The sequence below is a fragment of the Salminus brasiliensis genome, chromosome 6 (genome assembly GCF_030463535.1).
Source record: "Salminus brasiliensis chromosome 6, fSalBra1.hap2, whole genome shotgun sequence".
NCBI classification, from domain to species: domain Eukaryota; kingdom Metazoa; phylum Chordata; class Actinopteri; order Characiformes; family Bryconidae; genus Salminus; species Salminus brasiliensis.
The window spans coordinates 4,707,737-4,729,256 of record NC_132883.1 but is presented as its reverse complement, the minus strand read 5'-3'; the positions used below and the strand labels follow the sequence as shown (position 1 = coordinate 4,729,256).

The 21,520-nt window shown below is 43.3% G+C and overlaps 1 protein-coding gene across 1 annotated transcript; it reads left to right on the top strand.

Moving 5' to 3' along the window:
* The first annotated feature begins 1,595 nt into the window (after positions 1–1,595).
* On the top strand, positions 1,596–21,418 carry abcd1 (ATP-binding cassette, sub-family D (ALD), member 1). Its single transcript, XM_072681389.1, has 10 exons — positions 1,596–3,550; positions 5,310–5,490; positions 7,194–7,336; positions 9,966–10,140; positions 11,240–11,334; positions 14,777–14,922; positions 16,135–16,280; positions 16,432–16,516; positions 16,717–16,842; positions 17,988–21,418. The coding sequence occupies exons 1-10, from the start codon at positions 2,630–2,632 to the stop codon at positions 18,286–18,288; spliced, it is 2,319 nt and encodes a 772-aa protein (XP_072537490.1). The 5' UTR covers positions 1,596–2,629; the 3' UTR covers positions 18,289–21,418.
* The last annotated feature ends 102 nt before the right edge of the window (positions 21,419–21,520 follow it).

Below are 21,520 nucleotides of genomic sequence, written 5' to 3'. Positions count from 1 at the left end.
TTATAGCCGTCATTCCCAGTATATCTCTTGAGATTTTCAGTCGGATTAAGACCGCAAATAAAGAAAAAGTGATAAGACAGGTCAGTGACTTGGCATTTGGTCAGGCAACTGACCGACACAAAGAAAAGAAGGCCTGTGCTGGTGGTCTTTGCTAGTTTCAGAAATTCTAGGGAGAAATTTGATGGTAAGTACAGATCTGCTCCATTCTTGCTGAGCTTAGATGGTCAAGGTGACTGACCAGCGCCAATGGGACGTCCTGCTGGACTAGGCTGTTGCTGTGTCAAACACAAACACACCCCTGTTTATACTGTTTATACTTTTGCAAAACCGGATCTTGTCTGTGTTGGTGTACAAAGGTCAAACTACAAAAATAAACAAGCAAGTAAACAAACAAACAAACAACCCCCTGAAGGAATCCCTTAAAAGAATCACACTGTCTAAATACTTATGACCCCCCCCCCACACACACACACACACAGTACCTATATTTGTGCCCTATTTTGTATCAAACTGCATCGTGATGGTCACTATATGTCCAAATGTTTGTGGACACCCCTTCTAATGAAGGCTTTCATCTACTTTAACTTAACAGCACCCATTGCTGACACAGATGTACAGACGGACACACACAGCTTGTCTAGCCCCTGTCGAAAAGTACTGCCAATAGAATAGGACTCTCTAGAGCAAATAAAGCACTGGAAGTGGACCTGCGTTCTCTGGAATCATAGCTGGTGCTCCATGCAATACTTTTTGGGATGAGCTGGAGTGGCGATCATCCAACATCCTGACTGTCCAAATGTTTGTGGACACCTCTTCTACAATGAATGCATTCATCTACTTCAAGTCGCACCCATTGCTGACGTGCAAACATTTGTCTAGTCCCTGTAGAGACGTACTGCCAATAGAATAGGACTCTCTGGAGCAGTTAAACATGAACCTAGCATTGAGCTGTGGAGCAGTGGAGGTGGACCTGCGTTCTCTGAAATCATAGCTGGTGCTCCATCCAATACTTTTTTTGATGAGCTGAAGTGGCGATCATCCAACATCCTGACTGTCCAAATGTTTGTGGACACCTCTTCTACAATAAATGCATTCATCTACTTCAAGTTGCACCCATTGCTGACGTGCAAAAGCTTGTCTAGTCCCTGTAGAGACGTACTGCCAATAGAATAGGACTCTCTGGAGCAGTTAAACATGAACCTAGCATTGAGCTGTGGAGCAGTGGAGGTGGACCTGCGTTCTCTGGAATCATAGCTGGTGCCCCATCCAATACTTTTGGGATTAGCTGGGAGAGTTGGGGATGATGAGGTGGACCTGAATCAATGCAATCAAATCCTTAATGCGATTGCAAAAGCAGGATACACTCTTTTTCAATACCCTTGATTTTGGAAGAAATAATTAATGAGCAGGTGTCCCGGTACTTTTGTCCTGTGGATGAGGGCGAACACTGGAACACAGTGAACTGGAGTAAGGGTCAGTCAGTTTATAGTCAGTTTATAGCCTAATGAATGTGTAGCAGGGCACTTTAATGCCTGTATAACGGTACTTTGCCTGGTAGGCAGTGCACTTCGCTCCTGCTCCTATTGGGCCACAACACTAGTCTGACCCTCAGGCTATGTGCGCACAGGGTGGCTACACAGGGCAGCTCAGACATGGACCCTGAAGACAGACTCTCGCCGCACAGGTTTATTACAGCCAGTCATTCTCTGTGTATCTCTTGAGGATGATCTTTAGTCGCTCTGGGACCTGGGATAAACAGAAAGGAGAAAGGGTGATAAGATAGTTAGCTGACTAGGTCGGACGGACGGTCGGACAGACGGACAGACACTCAGAGGAAGTTCCTAACACAGTAACTTGAACCGTAAACATTTGTTTTTACGAATAAATGCTGCTGGACGGCTCGGGTATCTAACTCAACAGTGGCAAACAGTCCTTATTTCCTTAGTTTTATTGCTGTGTGACTGTTTAAACGGTTCAAATTGGCCGTTTTTCTGCTGTTGCTCTGCTGGTTCCGCTGTAATTTCGCTAGCTCCTGACGTTAGCTTAGCTTAGCTTAGCCTAGCCTAGCCTAGCCGTTTCCTACTGGTTTCCTATGGAGCTCAAGCTAGCTAGCAAGCTAACTTGAAGTTCGGAGCTAGCTGGAACTAGCTAGACAGATATCTAGCTACCTCAGTGAAAGATTTGTCTAGAAAAGTAGGTAGTTATCACATTTACCCGCTGTTTATCCGCATTATTCATCTTTATTGAGCAGTTTAATTGCAGATAACCTGCATTTAAGACGGGCTACTTAGCTAGCTATAGCTAGTTAGCTTGTGCTAGCTAGCTAGATAGCCTAATAAGTTGTAAGACAACTTTATGGCACAGTTTTGTTTTTAAGCTAGATAAGATTAAATAAAGTTAATTAGTTAATTAATAAAGTATTTTAGGTAGTTTTGACTCGGGTTTAATGGACGTTGTGTAGCATAGCTAGCCAGAACAGCACCGGAGTCTCCTATTTAGCTACATTAGCCAGCTAGCTAGATGCTCCAGAGGCTCCCTGGCTGCCCTGGTTTTACGCATTACGCATAGCATGCGTTAGGCACCCCCGAAGACTGGTCCCTAAAGAGAGCTCCAACAGCCCCGAGCAGGGATGTCAGCGGTCTGTTCAAAACTGCCCTCCCAGCTGAAGAGGCCCTCCGTAGTCAGAAAAGCGCTTTTCCTCCTTGTAGCAGCTTATGGAGTGAAAAAGCTTTACCCCTACATCTCCGGGAGGCTCAAAAGAGGAGCAGGGCATCCACACCTGCCGCACACCAACGGAGAGCCGCTGGAAGTGACCGAGAGGCGGAGGGCCCAGCGGAGCTCGCCAGCAGTCAACCGCGAATTTCTGGAGCGCCTAAGCCGCCTGCTGCGCATCCTCTTCCCGCGGCTCTTCTGCAAAGAGCTCGGGCTGCTGGGCTTCCACTCGGTGGCCCTGATTTCACGCACGTTTCTGTCCATTTACGTGGCCAACCTCGACGGCAAGATAGTCAAGACCATCGTGAAGAAAGACCCCCAGGCCTTTGTGTGGGAGCTGACCAAATGGCTGCTCATTGCCATCCCTGCGACCTTCGTGAACAGTGCCATCCGTTACCTGGAGGGCCAGCTGAGCCTGGCCTTCCGCACCAGGTTGGTGACCCACGCTTACCAGCTCTACTTCAGCCACCAGACCTACTACCGTGTCAGCAACATGGACGGCAGGCTGGCCAACCCTGACCAGTCTCTGACGGAGGACGTGGTCATGTTCGCGGCCTCCGTGGCCCACCTGTACTCCAACATCACCAAGCCCATCCTGGACGTGATCGTGACCTGCTACACCCTCATTAAAACGGGCGAGTCCAAGGGCGCCAACACCACCTGGCCGTCGCTCATCGCTGGGATCGTTGTGGTCCTGACCGCCAAAATCCTGAGGGCGTTCTCGCCCCGCTTCGGCAAGCTGGTGGCCGAGGAGGCCAAGAGGAAAGGTGACCTGAGGTACATGCACTCCCGCATCATCGCCAACTCGGAGGAGATCGCCTTCTATGGAGGTCACAAGGTAACGGGACTGAATACACACACCATCGTTTACTTTTACAGTGACGTACAGCTGAGGGATGTTACACAGGTTGGCAAGCCTAGCGGTAGGAGTCTTGCCCCAGGACACCCTTTTATTGGTGTAGTGTGGTCGCCCAGCCGGGGAATTGAACCCCAGTCAGCCATGTGGGAGGTTAGAGTGTTGTTATCCGCTACACTACCCCAGATATAGTTTTTGGCATGCAAAAGATTGGGCACCCCTGTTCCAAATATCTTTTACTGTGACTAGCTAAGTTATTTGAAAAAGTAAAAAGTTAAGGACTTTCAAAATTACAAAAAGTAGAAGTACTCTCCATACTTAGTACTTAATACTTAGTAAGTCTTTCAGCTCTTTGTTTGGGGGACTTCCACCCAAGGCTTCTAGTTCTGTGAGATTATTGGGTTGTCTTGCTGCACTTGTGATTTATGATGATACCTGATCATCATATCATGTCTTCTTATACCATATTTTCATAGCCTTCACCTCTTTTGTGGGTGCCAGTGATTTTCTTTTAGTTTTTAGAGTGCTAAGCAGCTGCTCAGAGAAGCCCACACTGTTGGTTGTTGGGACAAGGCTTTCCTTAAGATGACTGTAAACAAACCATAGCTCTTAGACCTTGGTGAAAGTTATGAGAGCATAGAGAAATCGTTTGGAGAGTGTGGTGCTCTTTTCATTGTTTTCATTACAAAATTGCACAAAACAATGATTTTAGCATTGAGCATCTTTACCTTCACACTTTTTGGAGATCAGTATTATTAGATCATATTCTACTCTCTTAGCAGTAACAGAAATGTTGACCAGGGGTGATTTTTTTTAATGGTACTGTAGGTTAATAAATATATATAATTGTCACTGTCAGACAAAACACTTGTATCCCCAAACCTCGGCCCATGAAAAAAAGCTCCACTGACCATATAGGAGCACTCTGTAGTCCATCTGTTTCTCTGCATACTTTTGTTTGCCTCCTTTCACCCTGTTCTTTAGGACCCCAAAGGACTGACCACCACAGAGCAAGTATTATTTGGGTGGTGGGTCATTCTCAGCACTGCAGTGACACTGACATAGTGGTGGCGTGTTAGTGTTTGTCACGCTGCTACAAGTGAATCAAAAACAGCAGTGTTGCTGAATATTATTATTATTATTATTATTATTAATAACAATAATATAATGTCTATTAAACCTAAACATTCATTTTTAAGATCTTTAACATCTATTAAGTCATTTTAATAAAAATATTAACCAGTCAGACGTCAGCATTTGTTGACCAGCCTAGTCCTACAGATCCTGGACATGCTCTCTTCAGTGTGTCTGCCCATTTGAGCCTGTTAAAAGTGTGCAGAAGAGGCCCCTAAACAAACAGGGACCATGTAGCTTGGTCATGTGCTTATGCAATAGCTGCTTTTCCGAGTGCAAAGAAACATCATGTGGTGTGGAACAAAGGGAAAGGTCTGGAATTGAGGCAGATTTCAGTGTCATGCCGTTCTGACCCCAAGTTCTCACACAGTGGTCACTGCCCTTTCACACAGTCCTAATTTTATGTTATTATACCATCCCCCCTAATTCATACTTATTAAAGGCTAAAACTACACGAAAGGACAAGTGAGGAGCTGCTAACTGAAGTGCCCGATTGTGAGTTCACTCATTCCCGTTTCCTCACTTTGATGCTCTCTTGCTGTGTGTGCGTGTGTGTGTACGTCTGTGTGCGTGTGTGCGTGCGCTCCTGCCTGGGCGCCCTGCGTAGGTGGAGATGTCGCAGCTGCAGCGGAGCTACAAAGCGTTGCGCTCGCAAATCAACCTGATCCTCTTCAAGCGCCTGTGGTACGTCATGCTGGAGCAGTTCCTCATGAAGTACCTGTGGAGCGCCTCCGGTCTCGTCATGGTGGCCGTGCCCATCATCACCGCCACGGGTTTTTCACAACACGGTATGCCCCACACTCTTCTTGGTACACTCCTCACAATGATACAGTGCTGTATGATATGGATGGTATACCAATCTACACTATATGGACAAAAGTATTGGGACACCTGCTCATTCATTAAGGGTATTTAAAAATAGTGTGTTCTGTTTTTGTTGGAGTAACTGTCTCTACTGTCCAGGGAAGAAGGCTTTCTACTACATTTTGGAGGAGGATTGATGTGAGGATTTGACTGCTCCACAGCTCAATGCTGGGGGGCTTTATACCCCTCTAGCCCACACCTGGCATTAGGCAGCATGGTGCTCCAGAGAGTCCTATTCTATTAGCAGTACTTCTTTATTAGGTACTAGACAAGCTCTGAGTGTCTGTGCATCTGCACATCTGTATCAGCAAATCGGTGCAACTTAGCTGAACGCATTCATTAGAAGGGGGTGTCCACAAACCTTTGACACTTTAGTGCTGTGACTATGATGGGACCGTTACAGATTGGCCTGATTTACAGAACAAATGAGTTTACTGGATGATGATGATGATGCCTTGATTAATGAAAACACGAGACAAAAATCACAAACGTCAGAGATCTTGTGTAGTCCATGCCTAGACAGGTCTGGGTTACTTTGGCAGGACAAGGGCGACCTGAACAATATTAGATGTTATTAATGTTGTGGCTGATCAGTGTATATAACATCTCTCATCAGACTGCGGGTTTCAGTTAACCCTGTAAACTCTGAGCTTATTAGTCTGCTGTTTATCTCCGTAACAATCATGACGTTACTATGAAGTTGTGTGGTTATAATAGAGAATAATGGAGTGTTGGCCCTCATATAAACCCACATATAGGATTTTAGGAAGTTAATTCATTCCAGAAGTCAGAAGGCTGTTGAGAAACCTCACCCTGGGCACAGTACAGTACAGTCTAGAGACTTCGGCTGTGTTCTGACTCTCTGCACTGTGTGTATCACATAGACAGTAATGTATCTGTTTAGGCTGCTGTTCGTTGGTTCTCATCATGACCAGTGCTGTCCAAAGTACTGTCCTTCTTCTCAGCACATCTTTTTTTTCTGGTCAGTAATTGTTTATCTGCTCATTAAAACTCTAATATTAGAATAAACACTAATAATAACACTCCTACAGAAAGTGGTGGAGGTTTCCCATCACTGTGTCCATCATTAGAACATCTCTAAAGTTCTCCTCTCTCATGGAGTCTAGTATTATTTAGAGTTCTCCTCAGATCAACACCTGGTTTGGTGGTAAATCAGGGCTTAATGATGGTAAATCAGGTGAGCTGCTGCTGCTGCTGCTGATGGAGTTGAACACATCCTCCACGCTGTGCTGGCTGGACTGGAGGGGGGGGGTGTCCAGGAGAAACCTGGAGGAACCGAGCTCTGTTCTTCAGACTAGCTCAGCAACAAGATCTCACTACTTTCTCTCTTCAGAATGAGAAGCTCTTGTTTCTCCTTTTTACTGGATTTGTTCACCTGCATCTGTTCTTGTGGGATCTGGAGTTTCTACAGTAAAAGCTCTCCTACTGCTGAAACAAATGGTCTTAAATAATGTGATTAGGTGCCTAAAGCTTTGGCAAAGGACTGCCTGTGTGTTTGAGTCTTTTTTATCTTTGTACTCTGAACTCCTAACCTGGGATTACCTGTCCTTTCATGCTGTTCCTCTTTCTTAACTTATGTATTGTTTTATTGTTTGTTTGTGTTCAGATACAGAGGATGTGAAGCAAGCTGCCATGGTGATGAAGGAGGAGGATCTCGTGAGTGAGCGAACGGAGGCCTTCACAACAGCCCGGAACCTTCTGAATGCAGCAGCTGACGCTGTGGAGAGGATTATGAGCTCGTACAAAGAGGTGAGATGCGTCTGCATCTGGGTATAGGCTCTGCCAGTACAGATGTTGCAGGGTTCCCATGCACTCAGGATTTTTATTATTCTTTTTTAATTTAGGAACCGGTTTTCCAGTCATGGAAAATGAGAATTGCTAAACAGGTCCAGGAAATAATTTTATTAATGTCTGTCATGTGGACAAAGACACTTGTTTAATTTTATTAATGGATGTGAGTACTGGTATCGGATGATTTTCAGCCCAAATACACGATTGGCCAGTCCTGAGAGCTGGTTAGATCATATAATCAATATTTCACAAGTTGCTCCAAGGTCACAAGACTAAGGCTGCAGTTCATTCAACCACTAGATACAGCAGTACGGGCTTTGTGCACAGCTGCAGAAACCCATTGAAGTCAGGGTTGAAATCAGAGTGGTCAGTCTGAATGTGTATATAAATATAAATAAGACTTTTAACACCACTAACTAGATACCCCTCTCGAAAGCTCATCACTCAGCCCAGTACAGTAATAGAACACAGCAGAGCTCGCAAACACGGCCAACAGCGCTGAGCTCCACAGCACAGTTTTGCACCAGAAATTAGACTTTATGGAGTCTGTGGCATTTTCAGATAGATAGACAGATCTGTCTGTAACATCACCGCACTTGATCTAATAAAGCTCTTGTTTTACTCACCAAAACGGTCACAGACGTTTAGGGTAGGTTTCAAAAAGTACGTTCCTCACTGCAGCAGGTGGCAAGGTCAAACGGAAAGTTTGGGCAAGACTTGAGCTTACTTCAGCTTAGCTCAGAGCCTGAAAAATCTGACTCAGCAACAAGAAAACGGCACACAGAACAGCAGTTAAAAGCATTTGTTAGTTACAAGGTCAGAAAATGATGATTTAAACCACTCTCCCGTGAAATCTAGCCCATTTTCTGCCGTTTCTCTCATTTAGCGCACATGCTAGAAAAGCGAATGGCGGCTGGGGCTAGGACTCGCTTGCTAAAGACCTTTTTAATCTCAGTGCGACTCAATCACCAAACAAATCACCACACTATAAGACAATCACTGCAACAGCCATCAATCCAAAGGAAGGTCACGGTTTGGTGGAGCCTGGAGGCGGCTGTACACGCAGGATAAAATACAGAAACCGAACCAACAGACTGCAGTGTTTTTAAGGAACTGGGAGCTGCATGGTCTGGTAGGTCAGTCAGACTGGGTTATAGAAATTAAGCAATATAAAGTTTTAAAAAGTTGTTAAAAAAAGTCGCTACCAATCAAAGTAAGTTTGGAATATCTGATTAAAAAAAAACAGTCCATCGACAGCCGGGGCACAGAGAGAGCACGAATAGTTTTGCTCTCTCCAGGGTTGGTAGATGGTGCTCTATTTCCCCACATTGTGTCACTGGCGTCTGCGGCCCGGTGCGTCGAAGCAGAGTAAAATAAAAAATGAACAGCTTGACTGCACATGCGTTTGAGGGGGCGTATGTTCGTTAGGGGTATGTGCTTGGTAATTGTAATTGGTGGTTCATTTAAATTAGGGAGAAAAATGGCAGAATATATAAATATATATTTTGATTTATTTATTTATTCATTATTTTTACTAGTGTTTAGTTGTGGAGCTCCATTATTTATAGAAACACAAAGGTCGTATTGCATCGGTATCGACTGACAGTCAGCATTGGGGTACCCGGATCAGATCAGGAGTAAAAAAAAAACTCGATTGGGATGTCCCTACCACATTGCCTGACAGCTAGCTTCAGTCAGCTCTGTTGAGTCTAGCTGCATGTAATTTGCACCCAATTTGGTGGCAGATGTACGAATTTGAAAAAGGAGGATGTAAGTAACATCATTTCAAACATTACCCATATGTGCAGGCTTTTGTTGTGTTCATGACTTTCCATCCAACTTACGTCACTTCCTTTCTATAAAACCTTTATTTGTCTCTCTAGCATGGACATATAACATTTTTATAACCCTGATTAATTATCTGTGTGTTCTACTTAGCACCTATAGTACCCCTGAGGCCTTGTAAGACCTCTGTAGTCCGATAGCAGTGCAGTGAGCGTGTGTAACATCCATCTCACCTTATTACATCTTTAAAAGGCTTCTCGCTACACAAACACTTAAAAAAAAAAATGTATGCACTATATGTCCAAATGTTTTTGGACACTCCTTCTAATGCATTCAGCTACTTTGACTTGCTGACACAGATAACAATGACCGCAAGACTGTACCTCCAACAAAAGCAGGATTTATATATATATATAAGAAGACAATGAATGGACAGGTGTCCCAATACTTTTGTCCATCTTAATTTTAGTCAAAGTCAGTGTGAAAGGATTATATGCAAGTCATTTTAGACCTTTTCTTCTTATGCAAGTGTAATGACATTGTTATACAACATAGAGAACTACTTCCAGAGTTCTCTTTCAGGAGCTATAGGCATCCATATACAGTGTTAGCTAGAATTTCCTGCCAGCCCTGAATCATTTAGAGTCATTTTTGAGTCTGCAGACTTTAGAAGATACTGTAACTACTTTTTAAAATCTTTAAAATGTCTTTATTTTTATATACATCTGTTTCACATTGTTCACATCTGTATGACCGCTGAATGCCCCTCCTGGGCTGAATTTTTTCCTCTGGGCTTCTTCAGGTGACGGAGCTGGCTGGCTACACAGCGCGTGTGTATGAGATGTTTGAAGTGTTTGAGGAGGTGCATGTCGGGGTGTTTCGGCGCTCAGCGGAGGACGAACAGAACAGAGAGACGCAATCCGGATTGCGAGAGGTGAAACATGGGATGCGGGTTGATGGGCCCCTACAAATTGGAGGTGAGTAAGGCTGCACACGCAACTTTTAGTGTTCTTCTGTGATTACATTTCATTCTTTTTTCACTCTCAGAATTACATCACTCATAATTGTCATGATCACGCAATGTACCTTTAAAATGGCAGCTTTACAACTTTCAATAGAAGTCATTTTGGAGCATTTCTATTGGGCCATTCATCATGAAATTATAGGATATTACCTTAGTCACTTTATTAATCTTGTTGAGAAGGTTTTGGCTTGTTGAGTTTCATAGCCGTTACTAGGGGTTGCCCGACTATTCATTGAAATAGTGTGAAAATGCTCTTTGGTTGCATATCCTTATTGTCTAATCTCATTGCATTTACATTTGCATTTATGGCATTTAGCAGACGCTCTTATCCAGAGCGACTTACAAGGTAACTCGTATTACAGAGGTGGGTCAGTGTAGTGTTAGGAGTCTTGCCCAAGGACTCTTATTGGTGTAGCGCAGCACAGTCACCCAGCCACCCAGCCCGGGAATCTCCCACATGGTGTGGTAGCTCAGTGGCGGGTAGTGGTGTTATCTGTTGCGCCACACCAACCACCAACCATTGCTATTGCTATATGGCTACATACAATTGCTAAAGTAAGTTTCTCCAAATTCTCCAAAGGCGTCTGCAGGCTGAATTTAGGGTGTTCAGAGTCAGAAATCTCAGGTCTGAAGTTTTGTGAACCTTTAGGATCTACATTAGTGTAAACGTGATTTTCAAAATGTTTACCGGCGCTTCCCACAGACCCCCGCACACACAAAGCAGCAAGCCAAAATGGATGCAGGCAACACATCGCCATGCACTGAGCTCGTAGCAAAAAACGGTGGAAATGTCACTTCAGTGGTATGGCATTGGTACGGTTTTAAGAAGTCAGACAAAACAGGGTAACGTGTAGACTGTGTGGAATGGAAGCATCAAAAAGCCGGCTGCTCTTCGACTCCCGAGGCTCCCAGCTAACGTTAACCGTTTCATTTTTACCCGTACGAGATTTTTTATTCCCCCATTATCGCCCAGCCCTACTATTAGTTGTAGCAGCATCACACTATGCCGCCTAGCCTAATCTCAGTGTGTTATCTTGTGTCTGTGTGTGCAGGTCAAGTGATTGACGTCGACAAAGGCATCAGGTGTGAGAGCCTGCCCATTATAACGCCCACTGGTGATGTGGTGGTGTCCAGCCTCAACATCAAGGTACACACCTGCGTTGTCGAGTGGTTTATAAAGCAGCTGTAATACGTATACATGCTCCTCCTACTCTGCACTGTAAGAAGGTTCAGTTTTTGGCTGAATACTCTTGATTTCGGGGAACAAAAACATTGAATGTGCAGGTGTCCCAATACTTTTGTCCCTATAATGTATGTTACAGTTTCCCTATATTTCTTTTTGCCTCGGTTAAAGCTAAATTTGTTATGATCTAAATGCAGCTTCAGAACATTTGAGGAATGTTTTCTTGTGCTCTGAAGGCAGGTGTTGAAACAGTTCATGAACTGTGACAGTATATCAACAAAGATAAGTGAGACCTGATAAACGGTGCAGTAAGGAGGTTTATATAACGATAAGCTCTTTGCATTTCCGTTTATTACCAAACGAGTGCTAACAAATAGGTAAAATATTGAATTGTAAGATACAGCTTTTGCCTTGTTGGACTGATTGGAGCCACATGATTGTGACAGCCCTAGTCTGAACCGACAACTCGTTCTTACAGTGATTCATTCAAGCGCTGACAAGTTTCAGATTTTACTGGCTTCAGCCCACCAAATTGAACACATATGGCCCAGTTTGGTAGAGCAGGGGAACATCAAACGGTGCGGCAGTCTCCCAGAAAACAGTGCAGGTTAGAAACACGGGTGTGTGTAGTTCTAATGTGATCCTACACCATGTTAAACCTAACCTGACGGAGTTGTCAAGTTCAGACATATTCATGGCTCAGTGTCCGATAATGCCTTGGAGTTGCGTAAGTCTGCTGGCCCTCATAACATTAGCAAAGCCCTTAGGAAAGTAGGCCAACCCCCAGAAATAAATCAGAAAAGATAACAAAGATCCGTAAACATATTATAAAAACCTCCTGACTTACTGCCTATAAAGATATCAAGCTGAGAACGACATGCTTTCTTAGTTCATGGCTCCAAAACCCTCGCACAGCTGCACTGGATGGACTGAAGCTTAGTACGCTGCGTGAAATAGAAATAGTGAAAATAGACAGAAGTATTGGGACACCTTGTGGTTAGGGAAAAGCCTTGCCCATCACCTGAGGACTGAGTATGTGTGTTTGTAATATATACCTGAATACTCACCTGTGATACCTGTTGTCTGTCTTCGTGTACATTTAGTAAAAGGGAGGCAGGGCAGACGGAGCTCCCTCATGGGCATGCTGAAGGGCCCATGGCTAGCTCCTGTGAGGGGTGATGTGATTTTAACACTGTAACAGAACCAGAATGAGACAGATGAAGTTTTTATCCACTCTTATAGGACAGCAACACCCCTGCAGAGGGTAATGGTGGAAAAATATTTGGGGGCCGGTCCTGTTTCCACTATCCAGTGAAGGTTTTCTAAGAGATTTTGGAGCACAGCTCAATGCTGGGGGGCTTTGTACTCCTCTGGCCCACGGCTGACATTAGACATAGTGCCTGTAGGTTCATGTCCATCTGCTCCAGAGAGTCCTATTCTATTGGCAGTATTTTTCTGCATGGACTAGACAAGCTGTGTGTGTGCATTTGCACATCTGTGTCTGCAATGGGATAAGGAGTGTTCACAGATATTTGTACATATAGTGTTTTTAGACTTGGCTCCAAAGCTCTCCAATGAAGATTTTTGGACAGGGCTTGAATAGTTGTGTAGTTGTTGAAGACAGTAAATAAGCAACTCCACAGCTGTTACCCCTGTGTGTCAGTCTCTAAGTGCAGCAGAATGTTCAGCTCACAGCTTTTCTCCTAGGAACATTGCCGCCGGAGTTGCTACAGGGGCTTCTCTCCATTTTCACTGCTCAGGAGTCCCTATTTCTTCATAAAAAGCTGTGTTCCATATCAGCCGACTGCCGACTTCTTAAAAAACTGAAGTCTCCCATCGCTACCATAACCCCGTCTCTTCTGAATTCAAACCTGGCTCTGTGGTTGCATCAGGGTTTCTCGAAATGTCTGAGCTCAGCATCATTCTTTATTCTTTGCAGTCTGGCTGTATGTGTCTGATGTAAGTCTGTTCTGCACCAGACCCCCTCATGATTAATTCATGCTTCCTGTTAAATTCTGGGAAACGGGTTGTGCACTCCATGGCCCGATGCCCCCCGGCCCCCTGCCGCTTTGCCAGGAACAATGTGTTGATTATTCCTCTCTGCCATCAGCTCTGCCCGTACAGACAGCGCACCCGCGATGACGTGCTGCTCCGCTGAGGCGTTGAGGAGATCCCACCACTAATACCCTCCCACCGCTTTCATAAAGCAGTCATGTGGCACCCCATGACTCAATGACTGTTATCCGTAGTGTCCTCTGAGAGTGTAAAGCAGGGGTGCAGCCATGCCTTCCCCTCCCTCCACAGTGCAGGAGGGGTCTGCTGAACCATGGCAACAGTTAGGACAACTGCAGTGCAGTTCGGAAGGAAGAAGAACTCGAATCATTACAGATCATTTTGAGAATAATTTTAATGTCATTTTTTAATTAAATTGTAATTCTTGAGTTTCAGGGTTTATTCAGCTTCGCAAAGCCTTTGTGAAATCATAATGAACCCCAATGTCATTTTAATACACAGTTGTGTTGATTTTATTAAGTCTGTACATCACACAGACGGTTAACTAAGTGTATCCTGACCTCAAAGTGAAGAAGTTATAATAAATCTTTAATTAAATGGATTTATTCATGCTCTTTAATAGTCGCTGTTGTTGGAGGTTGACAGAAATCCCTGTCAGCCAAATGAGAAATCTTCATTATCTTTGCTCAGACTTGTTAGTAAGTGATGAGTTTCCAATTAAGACTCAACCCGAGTCAACCAGCCATAACATTATTACCACCTGCCTAATATAGTGTAGGTCCCCCTCGTGCCGCCCAACAGATCTGTCTGTTCGAGACATGGACGCCCCAAGGCCTCTAAAGGTGTCCAAGATAAATGTTAGCAGCAGGTCTTTTAAGTCCTGTAAGTTGTGAGGTGAGGGAGCCTTCCATGGATCACATCAGTGAGCCATAGGTGGCCGTGACCCTGTCGCCGGTTCACAGGTTGTCCTTTCTTGGAGCACTTTTGGTAGGTATTGCTCCCTGCATTACTGGAAACACTTCACAAAACCAGTCTGATATATGGGAGATGATGGGCTTAGATTCTTATGCTTGATCATTTTTCCTGCTTTTACACCAGTCATTAATTAATGTTATGGCAACTGCCTTTGTTGACTAGCATTATTTGGGAATGAATAAATGGGATTTTTGCCAAAGCTTTACAACCACTGTTAGAATGCATTTCTGGTGAAGCATGGACGGGTCAGTTGATGCAGGTTCTTATGGGTTAAACTGGTCACTTCTACCCATCACCATGTACTTTCAGTGCATGCCTAGTAATGCTCACATGATGCATGATTTCTATCCCCTCTCTTTTGCTGTGGCTGCTTTTGTCTCGGGATAAACGTCCGCCTGTGTATCCATGTGTTTCTCAGGTGGATGAAGGGATGCACCTGTTAATCACAGGCCCGAACGGCTGTGGAAAGAGCTCCCTGTTCCGGATCCTGAGTGGCCTGTGGCCCGTCTACAGCGGAGTGCTCTACAAACCTCCGCCTCAGCACATGTTCTACATCCCTCAGAGGTACGGGCTGTAAAGCAAGCACGGGCGAGACAGGGATTTAAAATAGAAAAGCTAATTATAGTCCATTTCAATTAAATAATAATACTGAATTAATTAAATGAATGAACGGAATAATTAATAGCAAAGATTTTGCCGCTCATACAGTTGGTTAATTAATTAATACTAATGCCATTGGAATTGTGCGGGTGTACTATAGTGGATGTGAACGGTTTGTTCCATTTGAGTGTAGGTTGGAAAAGCTGGTCGTACAGCATGGGTGCTACTCTGGGTTTAATGTTATTTAACCACTGAAATGCCCCCCCCCATCTGCTTAGAAGGTAGTTGTTCGTGTGTGTGAGAGAGAATGAGCGAGAGTGTGTGTGTGTGAGAGACAGTGAGAGAAAAAGGCCCTGCGTTCATTCTCATTTCATGCCCTGCTAAGCTAATTAGCACTGATGAGTGTGGTGATTAATAAGGAGAGCAAGTTCTAAAAGCAGTGGGTCCAGATGGCCGTGCAGTGCTTGTGTTTGACGCGATTGCCTCATTGAACAAGTGAAAGAGATTACATCAGCAGCAGCAGACCGGGTCCTCACAATACTTCAATTAAGTTCAACAGCTGTAGTTCGCTCAGACCCATCACAGGTCGCCAAACATCGCAGTGCATTATGTCGAGACTGTTGAAGAGGGAGGGGTCAGCCTGGGAATTACATTTTACATTTACATTTACGGCATTTAGCAGACGCTCTTATCCAGAGGGAGGTGAGGGAGGTGAGGTGACTTACAAGGTTACTCGTATTACAGAGGAGGGCCAATGTAGTGTTAGGAGTCTTGCCCAAGGACTCTTATTGGTGTAGCGCAGCATAGTCACCCAGACCGGGAATCGAACCCTGGTCTCCCACATGGTGTTGTTGTAACGCAATGGTAGGTGATGGTGTGGTGTTATCTGTTGCGCCACACCAACCACATGGAATGCTGCGAGAACTTGTGTGACTCTATATGATGTGCAGTTGTGAGGTTTTCATGATAAGTGGACCAATAGAAATGCTTCAAAATGACCATAGCGGGTTTTTCATCCACCAGGTTTTTGCGAATTTGTGCCATAAATAGGCTGAACATTGCGATGGTGTTGCTGAATTGAGGTCTTGTGCAGCCCTCCTTCAGTTTGTTCTTGTTCTCTTTCTGGCTTCCTTCCTTCCTTCCTTTCTGTCTTTCTTAACTGAAATGTCTGCGCAGGCCGTACATGTCAGTGGGCACTCTGCGGGACCAGGTCATTTACCCTGACACGACTCAGGAGATGAAGGAGAGAGGCTTCACTGACCAGCAGCTGGAGGGAATCCTCCGCACTGTCAACCTCCTCTACATCCTGGAGAGGGAGGGAGGTGAGCGTGCACTTCCACCACAAAGCAGCATTCACTACTGGAGCTGGATGTTAAAAGACTGAAAAGACTGAGAAGGCAGTAAGGTTAGCTAGATGTTAAATACTCTAGCTGATGTTAGCTAGGCATTAATACTCTTGGTGTGCTTTGGTAGGCTGGGATGCAGAGAGTGACTGGAAGGATGTCCTGTCTGGAGGGGAGAAGCAGAGGATGGGCATGGCCAGGATGTTCTACCACAAGTAAGTTGTTGCATATTCAGCCATTATTCATTTTTTTTATACATAACTTCAAATCAGGAATCGGACTGTTTTAAAAATACTCTCCGTAGTGAAGCGAGCTCTGTCTGGTCTGGTCCACACCTTAGCACACATTAGCTGTTTGTTTTCTCTGAGAGAGAGATCATGTGCCTCATGTTGACCGAGCGACTGGTTCCTCTCAGGCCTAAATACGCTCTCCTGGATGAATGCACCAGCGCTGTCAGCATTGATGTGGAGGGCAAGATCTTTGAAGCTGCAAAGGATGCTGGGATTGCACTTCTCTCCATCACACACCGTCCATCTCTGTGGTGAGTGTTTCAGTCATGTGACTACCCAGCACTGTTGTTACACTTCTGGAGGAGAAGGGAAATGTGTTCCTGGTGGTGTAGTTCCACTGAGTTTAAGAGGGGGAGGACGTTTTTTGGCCATGTGAGGGCGCTGCCTGGAGATCGAGTTCATTCTGTCTTTATATGGTCAGAGAGTTTTACAAACGTATAGATTTGAACCCTCTAAGAAGTAATACTTATTACCCTAGTACTGAAGAAAGGACATCATTTAATATTAAATAGATTATTATTAACATTTATAGAATATTGAAGTGATTCTTTATTAATATTGTGTGGAAACTGCTGATTTGGTGGAGAAATCCCCAAGATTACTATACTACATACAGCAACAAAAACAATAACAATAACCATAATGTATTATTATTATGTTATACATATTTTTAATCTTTAATATGCTAGATTTCATATTCCCCATATTACTATTATTGTTAACACCAATGGTGATTTTAATTATTGTTGTCTTAATTTACTCATATAATAACTAATATAATATACCAAATATTGTTTTTCTTCTTCTTCCTCTTCCTCTTCTTCTTCTTATTGAGTATTATTATTATTATTATTTCATCTCTAATATACAGGATTTCATATGCCCCTTATTACTATTATTGTCAACACCAATGATGATGTTTATGGTTATTATTATTGTCTAATTTACTAATATAACATCTAGTATAATTTAATGTAATCTTTTTATTATTATTATTATTATTATTATTATTTAATCTCTAATATGCAATATTTCATATTCCCCTATAACTATTATTGTTTTTAACACCAATTATGATTATGTTTATTAATATTGTCTGATTTACTAATAAAATCGAGTATAATTTCAATGTACTTATTAGAAATTCTTATTTTTCTTCTTATTATTATTCCATCTCTAATATGCAAGATTTCATGTTCCCTATATTACTATTATTGTCAATAATAATACTCTAATAACACTCTAATATGACAATATAATAACGTAACATTTTATATTGCTTTATTTTTTGTGTCATTATTATATTGTCATTATTATTATTATTATTACTGTTGCTGTTATTGTTGTTAATCGCTCAAGGTAACCATGCATGCCTTTTTATCACTCCTGCCCTCAGGAAGTACCACACCCACCTGCTGCAGTTTGATGGAGAGGGCGGCTGGCGCTTTGAAAAGCTGGACGCATCCACCCGCCTCTCGCTGCAGGATGAGAAACTGCGGCTGGAGACGCAGCTCTCGGGCATCCCCAAAATGCAGCAGCGTCTGGCCGAGCTGTGCAGCATTCTGGGGGAAGACAGCAGGCTGGCGAGCCCTGGGGAGCAGAGGGAGGAGGAGGATGGAGTGAGGGAGCAACAGCAGGAGGAGAGGGAGGAGAGAGATGTGTTCCCTGCTGAACAGGAAAAAAGCCTTATGGAGTGAATAGCTGCCAGGTGACAGTGAGGCAGTCAAGGCCAGCTGAGAGTGTGCATGTGCGTGTGAGAGAGAGAGAGAGAGAGAGAGAGAGAGAGTGTGTGTGTGTGTGTGTGTGTGTGTGTGTGTGTGTGTGTGTGTGTGTGTGTGTAGGTTGATGAAGACTCGCAAATCAGAAATGGTAGCTCTGGTGTAGCTTTTAGGGCCCAAGCTGTGAGTTGCTCCATGCATATTTGTGCTTGTGTGAATGTGTGTTATATGTGCTGTGTTTCCTTTTTGTTTTGTCTGCATGTGGAGCGTTTGAAGCTTAAAGTCCCAGCCTGTGTGTGTGTGTGTGTGTTAGAGGTGGGGGGAAAGGCATGAGGCAGCTGCCAGCTCTTCCAGGTGCGGCGGATGATGAAAGCACCCATGAAAGCTGCTCCATCCCTTGTTATTGCAATTCTCTGCAGAATTCTCTCAAACTCTCTGGCACCTAGGCAGCAGTATGTGTGTATGTATGTGTGTGTGTGTATATGTGTATGAATGTGTGAGACTCATGAGAAAGGGCTGTGCTGTCAGATCAGTGACTGTGTGTATGTTTGTGTGTGTGTGTTTGTGTGTAGTTCTGTTCTTTTTAACAATGCTTAGCTTCTCACAGTGCTGATAAAGTGTTAAGATTGCCACTTAGTGCTGTAGTTTTTCTTTAGTGAGAAGGAAAAACACTGTAAGGGCAACAACAACAACAAAAAAAACAAACATTAGACCTAACTCAGTATCGTAACCACTACCTTTCTAGACTGAGCGGTTTAGGAAATCTGACTGATTTCGTGAACGACAATGAGGCATTGCAACAGTGACCACTGAATGTTTTCTTGTGCGTTGTTTTGTACAGGTCATGTCCACTGCCGAGGTCAGTACAGTTCCCTCTAGGGTTGGGTGGTATCCCAGTGGTATAGCGTATTAACAGGGGAAGAGTAGAGGCAGGAGATATGGTAAAAAAAAAAAAATTGCACGATATTTAAGGAGATATTTTTAATATATTTTTTAAAATTCATTTCTAAATGTACCACATTGTCTGTAGCCCACTCTCTACGACTACATTCACGAACACAGCAGGGAAAGTGGCCCAAGTCTGATTTCCTCACCAAATCCTCACCAGAATTTTAGGCAGTTCTCTGCAGAATTCTCTCAAACTCTCTGGCACCTGGGCAGCAGTGTGCATGTGTGTATGAAAGTGACCCAAATTGGACCTGTAGGTGTAACCTACGTTCACACAGTGGTCCAAAGCAAGCTTGGCTACAGATTCACCTAGTACCACACAGCGCTGTCCAGCTGCTATTCTGACTGACTGCTGCACTACGGGCACAAGCGTTGACAATAAAACCTAGTGTCTGAGAGAGTGAAGAGGCAGATGATGTTGTGTATGGACTCGTAGCTGGCTAGCTAGGCTTGGATATGCTAAACACCACTGCACAGACCTTGTTCCAGCTAATTGCGGCTCAAATCTCACCCGTATAGAGGACAAAGCCTCATATCTGAGAGCGTAAAGGGTTGAGCGAATGGGCTTATGACCAACTTGGTGTGTTCTGGTCGTTGCTGATAAAAACGTGGCTCATAAAAACGTTACTAACGTTAGTTTAACCAGCGCACGGATCCACGGATCCATATAGGGACAGACTTCTGACTACCACTGTTTTCAGGTACATTTAGCAAAAGCCAGGTTTGCTTGGTCTTTTTAAAAAAACATTTTAAAGATGGAATGACTCGAGCAGTTCGATAAACTCGCTAATCCGTTTACACCCAAGCTCCAACAGCGCCTCCACCCTGTGGCCCTCTCAAATGCACATGTGGAAATGAGCTGCTTTGGTTGAAATTTGACACATCAGACATTTTTAAACACCATCCTCAATTTGAAATATTATCGCTATACCACCCAACCCTAGATCACACAATCAATGGGAGTTTACGCCTCTGAGGGAGTTTATTAACGCCCCCTTTGCTTAAATCTTTGCTGTAGACATCTGTAGCCTTTTTTAATTTTTTCAATTTCTGAACTTTACCCAATGCAGATCATTTCAACTTGGACTGAGAGCAGATAGATTTAGAAGAAGGGCTTTCTCTCAGTCTTATCACTTTCATCACATCAGCTAACATCAATCAATCAGGTGATATTCTAGTGTTTGTTTGCACAAATTACACACATGCTCTTAAAAATAAAGGTGCTTGAGGGGTTCTTTAAACGATGCCATAGAAGAACCACTTTTTACTGGTTAAACTGGTTGTATACACGCATTTCTCTTACAAACATGGTTCTTTATAGAACCGAAATAAGTTGAAGAGATACTTTGAAGCACCTTTATTTTTAAGAGTGCACACAATACACACAATTATAAGCAGCACATATTTATATGATCAGAAATTTGAGTATTTCCATAATCCCAAAAAAATGGGATGGCCATAATAACAGCGACTCTGCACTGAAGATCTCGTCCGTGTGTGTTCATTCTTAAAGTGTCCTTTAGAGAAGATTTCTTCAGCTGTTTTTTTTTCTATATGCCGATTTTAAAAATCTCAAATCACTCGACTGATTTAACGATTGTAGCCAGATATTATGAATTTATTAATCACTGCTTTTGAAAACAGTTTCAATGAAAAAAGTCTGTTTATATTATTACAGTGATTTTTATAATGGTGTTTCTTTCACCCTAAAAGTTATAAATATATATATATATATACATATATATATATATATATATATATATATGAACATTGAGATTTTGCACAAATAATGCACAAATACTTTTGTATCATGGATGTGTGTGATACAGTATAATCCTATGAGTTCTCCGTGTGGAGCATGTGTTGAATTTGACTCTTGGGAACTAACATTTGACCCTGATCCTTACCGATATTAACTTTGGATATACTGTAACTCTTTTCTACACATTTCTATTTGATCAGTGTAACTCCTCGCTGTCAATAATGGACATTTTATTTGCACATTTGCCTGCATGTCTATTTTCCTACTTTCATGCAATCTAATAAAACATTTCGTGTAGAGATGCACAGCCTGCTTGGTCCGTTTCACTTGGTGTTTTGTTGTTGATGTCTAAACTGAGTTTTTTTGAGGAGTGATATGAAAACATTACAATCACAGAAATGGTCTCCTGGTCTTTTATTTACTGTATGATATTGTATGCTGAATAAGCCCAAGCATGTTTATATTGGCTACCTAAGTCATTTGGCAAAGTACATGCTAAAT

Excerpts from the sequence above, each read along its gene's own strand:
- abcd1 (XM_072681389.1), top strand. The coding sequence starts at position 2,630 with ATGTCAGCGGTCTGTTCAAAACTGCCCTCCCAGCTGAAGAGGCCCTCC. Across the intron at positions 3,551-5,309 it reads CCTTCTATGGAGGTCACAAG|GTGGAGATGTCGCAGCTGCA; the intron begins GTAACGGGACTG and ends CGCCCTGCGTAG. Across the intron at positions 16,517-16,716 it reads GCCAGGATGTTCTACCACAA|GCCTAAATACGCTCTCCTGG; the intron begins GTAAGTTGTTGC and ends GGTTCCTCTCAG.